Raw genomic sequence first — 15306 nt, 5'->3', positions numbered from 1 at the left:
CTGAAAGGGCCAGACTTGGCACAGGACACACCAAGACCAAGTTCTTAGCACAAAGGAGATTTATTTGCCCCAGAGGGACAAAGGGCAGGGAATGATAGACAAACACGGGAGATAGAGGACAAAGGAGAAGGGGAAGGGAAGAACAGACAATAAGGGGAAGGGGTATTTGTTGGGGGGGGTGTGGATTGAAGGAAGGGGAGGGTGGGATACAAAGGACTGTGTCTGGATAGGGAGGAGACAGACAAGGCCCATAGGCAAATGGAAGTTTATAAAGGGAAGAGGGGAAACCCCCCCCGAGTTAGGATGAGTTAGTTTGTTTTGATTGAGTTAGTTAGGGCAGCCAAAAGGGAGCTTCTGATTGCTGATAAGGAGCCAGGCACCATAAGCTAAGAAGAATAAAGGGGAAGCCTGATTTTTACAGCCTTCTAGAGGTGGCAGGACGTTTCCATCTCACGATTTAGTTCAGTGTGGTCTATGTGGTAAGGAGCCAGGCACCGTAAGCTAAGAAAAACTGTCAAGTCCCTGCACAGACTGCTTCCTAACTCCCACCTAGGGAGAGCTGTGGAGAGTCGTGGCTTGATTTAGCTTATGGGGTGAGGCTTAAAGGTTCTATGTTCTAACAGTGGCCAAAGTTTAAAATGATGAAGGATGTGGGCCAGGTTGTATACACATGTTTTCTAACTCCCCGGGGTAGTGGAATGGAGACCAGAACGGCTTGCAGGACCTGTCAGTGTTAGTATTCAGGCATCTGTACTGGCCTGCCCTTAGGGTCCTGACAGGATACGTCCTTAGCTGCACCCACTAAGAGCACCTCCTGTGCACATTTGCTTTGTTCCCTTATAAAAGGTGGGCTTTGCCCACTTACTGTCTTTTCCCTCTTCTCTCTCTCTCTCTGCGTCTCTCTCTGCCTCTCTTCTCTTCTGCTGCTCCTGTCCCCAGAGGCTGGTCTCTCCCCTTCCCCTTTTCCCACTTCCTTTCCTCCAATTATAAATAAATAAACAAATAAACCCTCCATGTGAGCTCTGTTGGGTGTCGTCTTTCTCTGGTGCACTTCGTTTTAAATTATAACAGCCAGGACAAAGAATGCATGAAGCCACGCACTTAACTAAGCTAGATGACTTAACAGATCTCAAACAGGCATGACCAAAGTGTTGAGTGGGTTACTGAAAATCAGTAACATCTGAGGACACTCGTGGGCCAGCAGTCTGTAAGTTCCTCCAGTTCCGTTCTTCTGCCTTTTACCACAAGGAAGTTTGTTTGCTAACAGTGAGTAAACAGGCCTGGAGGGGGGGGGGGAGGGGGGGCGCAGGCGTTTAACCCAGCACTTGGAGTGCATAGACAAGTGGATTTCTGTGAGTTCGAGGCCAGCCTGGTCTACAGCATGAGTTCCAAGAACTGCCAGGGCTACACAACGAAACTCTGTCTCGAAAAATAAAACAAAAGCCCAAAACAACAAAAATAGTGGATTAAACAGACAAGAGCATACATAGAAAACTCTTTTTCTCTCAGTTGCCAGGCACGCATACTAAAAGACATTAGAAAAGGTGGTGCGTGCGAGAAGAAGTTCGCCTTTTGCGTGATTTAGCCAAGTTATTTAATTTCTTCTAAACCTGGCTTATCTGTCTGTAAAAGAAAAAAAAAGACTCTGGTGCAAACTCGCAATCTTTAAGGAGATGAACACGAAACGGAGCGAATCGAGCGTTTGTGTCTGTGGATCCGGCTGCAAGGGGCCACGCCCCTTAGGCCTGCTCATCTCTGATTGGCCTTCTCGGAGGGGCGGGACCTTGGAGGGCACTAGTTACCCCGCAGAGTCAGGTCGTAGGGCAGGGACTCTGCAGACTCCGCCATGGCTGGCAGTGCTCTCCGTCCTGCGCGCTCCCTGCTCGCCGCCCTTCTGGCGCCAGCGCTAGTGGCATTACTGGTGTCTCCGGCCCGGGGTCGCGGGGGCCTGGACCACGGGGACTGGGACATGGGCTGGCGACTGCCTCCGCTGCCACCCCGAGAAGACGCGCCGCGCGTGGCCCGCTTCGTGACGCACGTCTCGGACTGGGGCGCGCTGGCCACTATCTCCACGCTGGAGGCGGTGCGCGGTAGGTCCTTCGCGGACGTCATCTCCTTCAGTGACGGTCCCCCGGGCGCAGGCAGCGGCGTGCCCTACATGTACCTGAGCCCAATGCAGCAACTAGTGAGCGACTTGCAGGTGAGCCGGTGGGACGCGCGGTTCCCCGGGTTGGACACTGCGGGGCTGGCGGCCACAGGGAGCGAACCTCTGAAGTTTAGTTCGCTACGGAGCGCGTGGGTCTTAGAGATAAGAATTTCGAACTCAGCTCAGATGACAGTCCCTTCTGGCCGGCGCTGGCTGGGCAGAGATTGTAGCATTCCAGATGTTGGGCAGCTCCAGAATGTTCCTACTCGCTTGTTAGTGTTCTAACCACTTGGGATAAATTCTTTGCCAGTACCTGGAGGACTTTACGCCCTTCCGATTGCCATGAATCATCTTAAGGGACAGTCTCTGCACGAACGGGCCACTTGTTATTCAGAAGCTTTACAAAGCGTACAGATTGTTGGCTAGTTATTTAGCATTTGGCTTGTGTGACTTCAGAGTTCCTCTCTCCTCTCGCTCCAGACCTTTCCTATCGGCAGTGGGAAACTACTACCGGACCTGAAGGTTGACTGCCTTCTTTGGACTACAGAACATAGTGGCCTCGATGGAGAACACGACTCTTGGAGGAGCTGGTTCCTCTTTGTCCTTTGCCTACTCTCTGGGACCAGGATAAGCTGTGGGAGGGAAGAGCCACACAGGTGCCTAGAAATGGAGCCTGGCTTGGAGCAAAGTCGGGAAGACACTGCGTGCTTGTAAAAGTCAGATGAGAGAAACAGACTTTTTAATCAAGCACTCATGGCACCGTGTGCTGAGAGCTTTTCATTTCCACTCATTTGCATTTATTATTATCTCTTGGAATAACTCTTAGGAGTAGGTTTGACTGTTCCCATGGTGACGTGAGGTTAAGCAATATGCAAAGCCAGGGGGCCAACTCTAGCTCACCTCAGATCCACCTGTCTTCAAAGAACAGGACACAGACTGGGACCAGAGGCCAGTTTCCTACAGCCTACACAGAGATCTGTTTTGTTCTTTTTTTAATTTTATATATTTATATTTTATATATGAGTGTACACCTGCATGCCAGAAGAGGGCATCAGATCCCATTACAGATGGTTGTGAGCCACCATGTGATTGCTGGGAACTGAACTCAGGACATCTGGAAGAACAGCCAGTGTTCTTAACCGCTGAGCCACCTCTCCAGGCCTAGGCTGTCTTTTAAAACTGTGATTGTAGGGGCTGGGGAAATAGCCCAGTTGGTAAAGTACATGCCAGAAAAGCTTGAGGACCGTTTGGTCTTCGTTACCCATGTAAAAAGCGAGGTGTGAAGGTATGTACTTGTGATCCTCACTGGACAGGCAGACACAGCTCCCTGTCCAGCCAGCCTAGCTGAGTCAGTGAGCTTCAGGCCCCAGGGAGAGACCTTGTCTCAAGTCTCAAAAAACAAGTTGGGTGGCTCCAGCTTGTGAGGAGTGACATCCATAGCTGACCTCCGGGCCACACCATACACTCATTAACACCTGTGCACCTGTGGTACATCTGCACTCTCCTCACATGTACACAACACAGACACGCACGTAGGCACGCGCACACACACACGCACGTGCGCACACGCAGACCACAGATGCATGATAAATCGCAAACAGAATCTGCACTCTAACATTTAAAGTGTCTTAACCTTCGTGAAAAAATCAGAAGATCTAGCAGCCCTGGGAGTGGGGGCGGAGCTTATCTTTTGAGAAACAAAAAGAATAGAAGCCGCTGCCTCCTCCAGCCCAGATATGTTCACCCCAGTTCACCGTTTCCTTCTTCCCAGCCCTCCTCACTCCTCTAGGCATCTGCTGTTCACAGATTCCCTCTACTCCAGGGGTGGCACTCGAATGACCCGCGGGTCTCTTGAGAAGGGGTCCCAAAATGCACCCACTTCCAAGACACTTTTCCCTGAAACAGTGTCCTGTGTTCCCTCAAAGCCTGCTGATGATTCTGTCAGGAAGGGGACAGATGGAGCATCACTATTACCTGTAATCTTATTTATATTTGTGAGTTGTCTAGGGAGTGCTGGTGTCATCCTCACTGCAGAAACGAAGACACTGAGTTTTAGAGGTAGCGGGGCTCACTTGTGGCCACCTAGATCATGGCCATCAAGGTAGGACTTCAGTGAGCTACTTCATGTGTAGAAAAGAGGCAGATGTGAGGAACCCACCCAAGGTTTCAGTTCCTTGGGTGATGGTATTGAAAAGATGTGAACATACAAGGCTCATGATATGAACGTGACGGATGCTGACTCAGTTAGCCAGCCAGAGTTGGCTTCTGCTCTGCTCTTCTTCTTGCTTCCAACCAGCAAGAGTCTCTTCATGCCTTCCCATTAGGTTAGAAGAACTTCTGACATGTAAAATGCCAGACATTGCCCTCAGAGACAAGTTGTGAGGTTTAGAGTCTACTTCCCTTTGGAGTGTTCCTCTTGTCTAGTTTTTCGGTGTGTAATGTTTTTGTATAATAAATGTTTATAGGAAGAATTTGTTGGTGCTGGTTGATAATGTAGTAGCAAGTTGGGCTGTAGAGCCAGCGAGTCAAAAGTAAAATTGATAGAGAGTGCTTGCCTAGGATGCTGGAAGTGCTGAGCTGTATCCCAGTGTTACAGAAAGGAGGCTTGGTGGTACAGGCCTATAGTCTCAGTATTTTGGAGGTGGGGGCAGAAGGGTTAGCAGTTCAAAGTTATTCTTTGCTATCTGGTGAGTTCAAGACCTGGCTGGACTATATAAGGTCCTATCTCAAATAAAACAAAATCATTTTTATCTTTCCTTCCTTCTTGGCACTTCTCTCTTGTGATATAACCAGGTTATTCCTGATTTCTTTTCCCCTTTGACTTATTAAAAACAAGTCAGTTTCTAACCCCGTGGTTCTTCTGATACTTTAAATATTATATGCACAGTCATGGTTTTCCTTCTGCTTAGGATTTACTTCCACATTTGTGTTTATGTTGGACCTCACCAGACTCTTGTATTCCTGATTGCCTTCATTTAGTGTCTGTCAGATAGGAGTTCCATTTCCCTCTTCTTCTCGGAAACCCTCAGCGTCCTGACTTGTGGAATAGTTATTTTCTCAATAAACACGTTAGAATTCTCACTGCCTCTCCACATCCCTCGGTTTTTCTTCTGCTTCCTTTGTTTCCATCTCTGCTCCTTCCCCTTCATTGACCCTGTGCTTGGCTAAGTCCTCACTACTTCCAGCTAAGAAGTTCTCAAACAACTCTTAAACTGTCTGGACCACCCTGCCCACCAGACTTACAGTAGCAAAATACAGCGTTGCCCAACACACAAGGGGCTTAACCAATGCTGCCCGCTGCTATTCAAGAATCACCCCAAGTGCTTCTCACCCTGGGTGTGGGAGCTGGGGAGATGGCTCATCAAGAAAAGAGCTTGCCATGCAAGTGTCAAGGGTTCAGATCCCTGGCGCCCACATAGAAAGCCAACCTGTCGGCCTGTAATCCCCCTGCTTGGCAAGTGGAGGCGGGAAGTTTCTGGGTTGAACAAACACCCTCCCTGCTTTAGGACATAAGGTAGAGGTTGATCCAAGAAGACATCCAGTGTCATCTGACTCCACACCCACATCTGCCCACATACATGGGGACACACGCGCATGCACACGGACACACAGGCACGCACACACACAAATAGTAAAATAAATAAAACCTTGGGTGCAGATTGGTAGCAGGAATCGTCATCTTAACAAATTGTAGGGAATTTTGGAAAGCGCTGCTTGAGGATGCCTGCGAAAACCAACCTAGACCCTGAGCTGGGGTTTGAGCCTTGCTCACCTCCTCCCGGCCCCTCCATACCTTGGCTTCCCCTTACATTGGCTTTCTCTGTAATGGCTATGGAGTCTTATACTTTCCCAGTCTACATTCCCTCTGCCTTAATACACCTTCCTGCTCCCATCCTGATTTTGCTTATGTCTGACTTCTCAACCAGATCTGGAATTCACAGGGAAGAAACCTTACCTGAGCTCTCTCCCTTGTTCCCCCCCCCTTTTGGGGGGGGTGGTGAGTAGAAGGGGAAGATCCTCTCGGCATTTGCTTGAAGACAACAAATATTTTAGCTAGGATTAAAGGTATGCACCACCATGTCCAGCAAGATTGACTTTAACTGTGGCTCTCTGTGTGTGGGCGCTGTCATAGGGCAGATGTAGGATTCCTTGGGACTGAAGTTACAAGTGGTTGTGAGCCACTGGACATGGGTGCTGGGAACCGAACTTGGGCCCCGTGGGAGAGCAGTCCATGCTCTTGCCTTCTGAGCTCTTTCTGTTTTCCTCTTTCCTGAGAGTCTCTGAGACTCTGTGTTTTTGGTGGGCCATTGTGAAATAGGAAAGTTCACCCCAAAACCACTCGGGGTGAAGGCAGTTGTGAATTTGCAGTCTTGTGGAAGGACGTTGGGTTCTGGAGAGAAAGGAATTGAGTCTTTCTGCCTTAGTGTTTGAATCAGAGGGAAGAATTCTCTTGTTACAGAAGCTGGGAGGGGAATAAGCAACTCTCCCTCTTGGAGATCACGTGACAACTTCTGCAGTCACGAGATAACCCCGCAGCATGATTCAGCTACTTTCTTGTTTAAATTGTGTAATTAGGCTGTTCAAGCAGCTGTGGCTTTTTATGAACTGTTTTGTTTGGTTTCGTTTTTTATTAGAGTTTGACCCTGTAGATATTGCGGTGAGGGCTATCAACAGCCCTGGTTTGGGGGATACTGTATTTATACTTCTGACAATTATGGCATAGATAACAGATATGCTAAAACATTCCCCGTAGATTGTTCATTTAAAACCTGGCACCTCTCCACACACACTTGGTGGGGATCAGAACCGGTCTCCACCTGCGGACTGTTTTCCCTTCTTCGGGGAGGCTTGCAGTTCACTGTTCCGTGTAAGTGCGATACCTGGAGGGACTGCACATCTGCAGCTCGCATTGTACTCTCCAGAAACCGCAGGTCACATGCAAGGCTCTTCGTTTTTCTCTCTGCAGGAACATCCAGAGGCTACACTGACACTGTCTTTGGCACAGACTGTCTTCTGTAGGAAACATGGATTTGATCCCCAGAGTCCCTTGTGTGTTCATATAATGTTGTCGGGAACTGTGACCAAGGTGAGTGGTGACTTCCACGAGGAGAGATGGGCCAGAATGTCATGGTATTAGAAACAGGGAAGGAGTCTTTGAAGAATAGCATGCAATTGATTTGTTAGTGGGTGCGTGGTAAGAACACGTTCTCACATAAACAGTGAGTCCAAGAACTTAAGGCTCTGGTGGGGGTCCATCATGTAGGTGTTCAGTAGGACTCTTAAGGGACAAAGAACCTATGTCTTAAAGCCAAACATGTCACATTTGGAAGATTCTATGTAAAAACACTGTTGTTAAGAAATATCTGCTCTTACAGAGCCATTGCTCTCTAATTTCACGAGAGTTCCATGTTCCCATGTTCGATACCAATAAAAGGGGTGTCTGTTACTAACTAGAAATATGTCTGGACAGCTTGGGCTGAGTGCTGGAGAGAAGAGGTTAGATACGATCGACAGTGCTGAGTGTGGTGGTGCATGCTTCTAATCCAAGCACCCAGGAGGCAGAGACAGGCAGATATCTGTGAGTTCAAGACCAGCCCGGTCTACATAGTGAATGCCAGACAGCTAGGTCTTCATAGTGAGACTCCATCTCTAAAACCAAACAGAAAAAGATCTATGGAATGCCAGTGGACAGGTGTCACGTACATAGTCTTATTGCTTAGCCAGTGATTTGCTTTCTGGCCTTTGTGACTTCAGGTCTGGACGTTCTCGTGGGTATATCTCTGTGGGTGGTGTCCTTGACTGACAGGAGCAAGCCGGGAAGTAACAAATGCTCTTGGGTCCCATCGTGTTACTTCTACGCATGTTCACCCTTCACACGCATGCTTTTCACATGTGCAGATAGATCCTGGGGTGGGTGGGACGCTACTCTCAGGCCCAGGTGACACTAGTGCATCTGAGCCGGTACAGTGGAAGCTCAGGCTCACTGTTGAGCAGTGAATCTCGGTCCTTATGGTCTGTTTTGATGCATGTGTCGTTACAAGTGTGAAATCATCGTTGTCCATTTTCTCCGAGCTTCCATTTCTTCTGGAGTCTGAAGACCAGGATTTGCAGCTGAATAAGTTCTCAGGCAGGGTGTGTGGTGTGAGAACCACACATTGTTAGTGAAGGAGAAATCCAGGAGTCAGCCTGTTTCTCCCCGGTTTATCCTTCAGGTGAATGAGAAGGAAGCAGACTATGCGAAGAATTCGTTATTCCTGCGACACCCTGAGATGAAGACTTGGCCTTCCAGCCATAATTGGTTCTTTGCAAAGTTAAATATAACCAACATCTGGGTCTTGGACTACTTTGGTGGACCGAAAGTCGTGACACCTGAAGAATATTTTAATGTCACCTTGCAGTAAGTGAGTATACATTTCTCACCTGTCCGGCATCATCCTTCCCAGCCTCCCAAGGCGAGGGGGTTTAACGTTTCATATGATGCAGACCCTTGCATAATCTAGGATCCACTCTTAAAATAATAAAATACATAGGTGACAAAAGAAGCCAGGCACAGTACTGCATCCCTTTAATGCCAGCACTTGGAAGGTAGAAGCAGGGGAGATCTTGGTGAGTTCTAGGACAGCCAGAGCTATATAGTGAGATCAACCAAACACAGAACAACTCTTAAAATATACCTATAAAATACTTTTAAATGTGTGATACAGCATTGGTAAGCTTCTGAATTAACATTAAATAGTGTAAAATCTAGTAATCACGCTGGGCAGTGGTGGCACACGCCTTTAATCCTAGCACTTGGGAGGCAGAGGCAGGCGGATCTCTGTGAGTTTGAAGCCAGCCTGGTCTACAGTGAGTTCCAGGACAGCCAGGACTGTTACACAGAGAAACCCTGTCCTGAAAAACCGAAAAGAAAAAAGAAAAAAATCTAGTAATGACATATACCTGTAACCCCAGTCCTTGGGAGGCAGAGACAACCACTTGGATTAGGAATTCAAGGCCAGCCTCAGCTACATGGTGAGGCTGAAGTCAGCCTGGGTTATGTGAAACTGTGTTTCAAACAAAAACAAACAATGAGGATTCTAGTAATGAGCCCATAACTCTCAAAGTAGTGGAAACGAGAGACTATATAACGTTTACCACACCATAATCATAGTACAATTTCAAGGGATCTTTGATTTCTCTATTGCTGTTGGAGACGGTCACAGATACCCTGTCACGTCTATGGTTTATCATCTGCAATCATCCCTGAAGGAATAACAAATTTCACTTAGAGCTCAATGAGAAGGTGGGGGGAGTTTCATTCAGGTCACCGTTGCCCATGAACTCCCCCTGGGGTCTGGGCTACCTGTGCCTGTGGGACTGTAGACGGTATGCATGGCTTGCTGCTCTGGCCTGTGCTGCATGCACCACATCTGAGTCTGAGCAAGTGACCCTTTCCTGCCAGCATCACCGGGATGCCTGTGGGGAGATGTGGTTTATTCCTCTGGAGGTGATGAAGTTGGGACCAAAGGAGCCCGTGGAGAGAAAGGAGATGGGGTGGGGTAGGGGTGCTGGAGGTGTAAGTTCAGCAGCTGGGACCTGGGGCTTGGGCATGAATCTCAGCATTACAAAATAAAAATAGTAGAATTAGCAACGACTGGAGACATAGCTCAGCAGTCCAAGGTTTGGTCCCCAGTACCATCTTGTCTGAAAGCAGCCGAGAATCAGGCTCCAAAGATGGACTGGGGCAGGAAGAAGAGGACAATCAGATCTGGAGTGAGGTCAAGGTTCAGGGGACAGAGTATTTCCTAAGTGGCAATAGGAATTTGGCTATATGTGACCTCTGCAAGCTTGAGAGCTGATAATGACGACACTAACAGTCGCAGCTAGAGTCTGTTGAACATGTTTTACCGGTTGGTGCTGTGCTTCACGTGATTAGGTTAGTTCCTCACCACACCCGGATAAAGCAAGCAGTGATCCCCAGGCTGTAAAATGAAGCACCTGCCAGGCTTGCTCAATGCCTTTCGGCCAGGAGGTGGCAGTGCTGGGATTCAAACGAAAGCATCCTAGCACAGAAGCCAGGGACTCCGAACCAGGTGCTGCTGTTGCTGGGGCTGCCACTCCAAGTTCATTTTTAGTTCACTTCCTGTTTGTGATGACTGACAGTTCTGTAGGGAGATGGGTGAGGATAGTCAGGTAGATTTATATGTCGTGCCTGAATGAAAATGGGTGCAGTAAAGAAACCAAAATAGCAGCTCCTTGGGTGGAAAGGGAAGTTTATGCCAAATTGCCAAGGCTGTCTCCTGGGAAAGCAAGGAGAAGCAACAGGGAAAACATTTCTAGAGTTAAATGAGAACAGGGAAAAGGGCTTGTGAGCTGGGGTGGGGCTTGTGAGCTGGGGTGGGGCTTGTGAGCTGGGGTAAGGTTTGTGAGCAGAGATTAAGAGTTTAAGAGAGGCAGCATTAACCTTGTCTTAGGTACCACAGTTCTGTTAAGAGCCACAGTTCCTCTTGCAGGAGAGAAGAATAATTTCCTTTTTAGCAAGTAGGAACTTTCTTCAAGTCTCTGAGATAATGCCTGACCTTGGGAAAAGGAATTTCTTGGGGGACCAGACCATTCTAAGTCTGGAGCTTAAATTCTTAGTGTTTGTCTCATTCTATTACGGAACAACGCAGGTGAAACTATGTAGCCCCCACCCTACCCCAGTGGTTGTAATTTTTAACAGCAAAGCTCAGGGTTCTATTGTGTTCCTGCCCCTGTAGTCTGAGCAGAGCTGAGGGTAGTGCATGGCCCAGCCCACAGCAGGTGTTGGGGAAGCAGCTGCTGATTGGCACTTGATTGGAACAAAGTCTTTCAATCGTCTGAGTGAAGAACTCAGCCTTCCTAGCGTTGATTTTGCTGCTGTGTGTGCGGGAGAGAGGCACAGGGCCTCTGACCCTCCTCTGGGCTGGCCAAGCATCTTCCGTTATAGGATGTGGAGGTAGCAATTGCCGAGATCATCACCACGCACCATATTATCAAGGAGACTGACAGCAAGAATGATGGGCCGCTCTTTGAGGTTAGAGTTTTCCTTCCCGGGACATCACAATCTCCGTAGTGCAGTTATCTCTGTGTAAATAACATGCCCTGGGCAGTGCTTACTTTAATAACAAAATAAAATTATGTTTTCCCATAAGTCTCTGCTCTGAGTGAGTAAAATAGAGGCCCCCACCTCTGTTATGTAGTGGGTAAGTGCTTTTCTGCAGCTCAGAGATAAGAGGGAACCTTTGGTCTGGTCCTGAGGGGAGGATGGGAGAGCAGGGCCAGGCGTCCCCTGCTGTGCAGTACTATGGAAGGAAGGCATCTAAAAACTGCTGTGGGTACCTCTGGCCACTGATTGCTACTTTAATCTTTGACTGAGACTTCCTCCTAGCTCTTTACTGCCGTTTGCTGCTAGGACCGTGTCACAGTCCGGGGAGTGGACAATTGTACCTGTGAGGACTGTGGTCTGTCCATTCTCAGGAGCCACTAATGGGGTCCTCATGGCATTCTGGAGTTTGCCCAGATCCATCTCAGAAGATGCTGTTTCTCTAAACAGCACAGGGTCTTCTGCCTGCAGCTGCTGGCTGGGACACTGGAATGAATGGTGTCCTGAGAAAGTGTCCACACAGGAACCTGGAGGGCAGGGCTGACACCAGACCTAACTAAATGACCTGCGTCATTGGGTTGCTGGACCAAGCCGGTCTGCTAACTTGCCTGTTGAGTGAAGGTTTGAAGGACTTCTTGAGGCGTTTGCTGACGTCCTAGAGGCAGCTTTTCACAGGCTTCACTTTATCACTCGGATGTCTCTTACCAAGACTGAGGCAGAGATTTCCTCGTTGTATATGTTATGCCCAGATCACAGAGTACCCCCAAAACCAGCAGGAGACCGAGTCCCATGTGTAAAAACAAAGAGCCTTTATTCTTTTTTTTTTTTTTTTTTTTTTTTTTTCGAGACAGGGTTTCTCCGTAGCTTTTTTGGAGCCTGTCCTGGCACTAACTCTTGTAGTCCAGGCTGGCCTCGAACTCACAGAGATCCGCCTGCCTCTGCCTCCCGAGTGCTGGGATTAAAGGCGTGCGCCACCACCGCCCGGCTAAGAGCCTTTATTCTTATACAATTTTGAAAACTCGGTCTCTCCAACGTTTGGCGTGATCGGAGAGCCCCCATCTCAGTTGGAGTTGGGTTTTTATAGTAGCAAAGGTGGGGGTGAGGGATTTGTAAGGTTTCGAACCCTAATTGGCTGACATTTGTCTAGGGGTGTCCTGGTAAAAGGCGACGGGTGTGTGCTGGCAGGTGATCCTGTCTACAAAAGTTGAAATGTTTCTTTGGGCGGTCAGTTCCTGGGTGGTGCCTGGGTAATCTCAGTTTGTGGTCTTTATTGGAACCAGGTATTGCCTCAGGGTAAACTACTGAGACTCAGGTCTCTATGGAGCTTGTCACGGCTGGACCTGTGGTCTGTTAACCCCAGTCAGAACAGAAAGACAGACAAGGTCACCTCCTAGCTGGGCCCAGTACCAATTGGTGTCGGCCAGTCACCTCTCTCTTGTTTTACTGGTCAGGACTCCTTTTGTGTTGTAAAGGTTTCTGCCCACCCCCCCACCCCCAGAGTCTTTTGTAGCCCAGGCTAGTCTAAAACTTCTCTATATAGCCAAGGATAACCTTGAGCTCCTGCTCCTCCTACCTCCACCTCCAGAGTGAGCCACCTTGTGAGTTCATCAAACTCAGAGTTCTGTGAATACCAGGCGAGCGCCCTCTCGCCTGGGCTACACCCCCTGCCCTGTGTTTGTTTTTCTTTTTAAACCTTCAAAAATTCGTTTTGAATGAAGTCCTGCTGGCAGTGAGTCCTGCTAGCGACCTGTGACATTGACCGAGATGTCAGAATCATCCACGGAGAGCAGAGGAGCTCCTTAAAAGATTATCCTTGGGCCTTGGGCCCTGTCCCGCATTTACTAAAACCACGAACGGGAGTCACTGAAATTAACTTAAAACATTAAACTTTTAGGTCCTGAGTGTTTCTCTAGTCTTTCTTGGAAACACATGAACTGTTAAGAGTGGCCCACCCAACTAATAAGATAACTGTTTGTCTCTCTTTTTGTTTCCAGGTGAAGCAGAATATGGTGAACCGACCCACCCCAGCAAAGAGCCGTAGAGGGCTCCATACACTTAAAGGGCTTGCTGTTGTCTGCAGCTTTCCTGGGCTGTCAGCGGACTCTGCCACCCGCTGGTTGATCTTGTTTGCTTGCCTGTTTACAGAATGCTGTTGGTCCTAGAGTGGGGTCTCTTGGAAGATGGGTTGCTGGATTTAAAACTTGTGTTTTGAAGCCATTTTCACAGAAAAATGCCATTCATTCTGATCAAGGATTTTTTTCTTTCATCTATCCACAGTGTTTTCCTTCAGTTGTGGCCATAGATGGGCAATGTAGACCAGGTGTAGATTGCCCATCGGCACTTGAGGTACCAAGTCCAGGTGCTTTATTCCAGATGGCCACTGTGCCTGGAGGGTGACCCCTTCACCCAGCTGCCTCTGGAGCCTGTGCAGAGGAGCTTGGAGTGGAGACCTGAGCAGAGGGTATGCCCCGGATACAGAGTGCTGTGTGAACCCTTCAGATGTGGAAGGAGTGGACTCCCTAGTCACGTCGGCTTGTAGGGCTGATCCCGCACAGGACAAAAGTGTCTTCTGTAAAACTCCGCGAATGTCTCATGTTCCAAAGTCATAGTTACCCAGAGCAAAGAAGTCAGAAATGTTTCCTGTTTTCATCTTCCACCTAAGTAGGCACTGAATATTCATTCTTCGTCCTTCAAAACATATACACATGGGCTGGGGCCCAGGGGCAGCTCGCTTGATGGCACGCTTGCCCAGCATGCGTGGGGCCCTGGGCCTCGTCCCCAGCATTGAAACAAATGAACAAAAACCAAAACAATATGTTTTATTTGCATGAAAAGGATTGCAGAAGGAAAGGAAAGGAATTTGTCTGTGTTAGATTTTTTTTTTCAAAAGAAGAATTAAAAGAATTACAAGAGGAATTAGCCCAGGCACCAACCACAGCCCAAGCCTTCCTCAGATACTCTGTATCTCAGAGCTCCTGGCCCTGCTTCCAGAGTCATCCATCTGTGGGAGATAACTTGGTAACATGGCATTAAAAAAAATGTTTCTGGAGCTGGGTGGTGGTGGCGCACTTGGGAGGCAGAGGCAGGCAGATCTCTGTGAGTTCGAGACCAGCCTGGTCTACAAGAGCTAGTTCCAGGACAGGCTCCAAAGCCACAGAGAAACCTTGTCTCGAAAAAACAAAACAAACAAACTGTTTCTGGGCTAGAGGGACGGCTCAGCATCTAAGAATGTGGACTGCTCTCGCGGAGGAACTGGTCCAAGGCTCAGGCAGACACAGCTGCTCAGAACTCCAGCTCTGGAATCAAATCCCTCCGGCCTCTGGGGGCACCAGCACACACATAGACACTCACATACACACAATTAAAAATAGCTCATTTTAAAACGTTTCTTCAGAGGGTGTACTAGGTAGCTTCGTCTCCCGTATGCATGATCTCAGATGAAGTAAGAGTCCTTTTAATGAAGTGTGGGGTATCAAACCACTGACCCCTACAAAAAGAAGTTAAATAGGAGCCATAATGCTGGAAAAATAGATGATAAACTAAACAAATCCTGCAAATGACTTTTCAAGAAAAAGAATTATAGTAAACAGCCAGAGTCTTGTCATTCAAGCCATTAACAATTAAAAGCGTTATTTTAACGAGGTGTGTTGGACTGCTTTCAGAGATCCAGATGTTTGTTCCAAAGCTTCACTGCACTGCTCAGCCAGTGTTCTCGTTTAACCACACTCCTACGTCAGCACTTGCTCCAGGACTCGGAGGGAATCACGCCGCTCTTTTCCAAGAGCTCATCATGTCCTAGAATGTGGAGAATGTCGGAGTCTAGGTCTGGGCTCCGGCGTGCTCGGCAGAACCGGGTTGAGGGCATCTCCCAGGTTTTCTCTTTTTCTTCCCGCTCACTGTGACTTCTGTCCTCGGCATTTGGTACCGTGGAAAGACTCCATATTCAGGTCAGATCCAATTATCCTACGGGGCAAAGTCCTTTCTTTACAGCTCTATAACTGGACTTGTAGGATGTCACCGAAGCATTCTGAGTGTCCACAAGGGGGCACCACAGACT

General features: G+C 48.3%; 1 protein-coding gene across 2 annotated transcripts; it reads left to right on the top strand.

Annotated features, from left to right (window-relative positions):
• Positions 1–1803: 1803 nt before the first annotated feature.
• Creg1 (cellular repressor of E1A stimulated genes 1) lies at positions 1804–13519 on the top strand. Of its 2 annotated transcripts, none has more exons than XM_041663089.1 (4): positions 1804–2200; positions 7113–7232; positions 8359–8543; positions 13244–13519. In XM_041663089.1, exons 1-4 carry the CDS (start codon positions 1847–1849, stop codon positions 13245–13247), a joined length of 663 nt encoding a protein of 220 aa, XP_041519023.1. In that variant the 5' UTR covers positions 1804–1846; the 3' UTR covers positions 13248–13519. The 2 variants fall into 2 exon arrangements, with proteins under 2 accessions (XP_041519023.1, XP_041519022.1); XM_041663088.1 differs by having other exon boundaries at positions 8359–8547.
• The last annotated feature ends 1787 nt before the right edge of the window (positions 13520–15306 follow it).

This window comes from Microtus oregoni, unplaced genomic scaffold (genome assembly GCF_018167655.1).
Source record: "Microtus oregoni isolate MIOR12 unplaced genomic scaffold, Mior012 000013F_ref0000133, whole genome shotgun sequence".
Classification (NCBI taxonomy): Eukaryota; Metazoa; Chordata; class Mammalia; order Rodentia; family Cricetidae; genus Microtus; species Microtus oregoni.
Note: the sequence above shows the minus strand (reverse complement) of the source record. Positions and strands in the feature narration are given on the sequence as shown.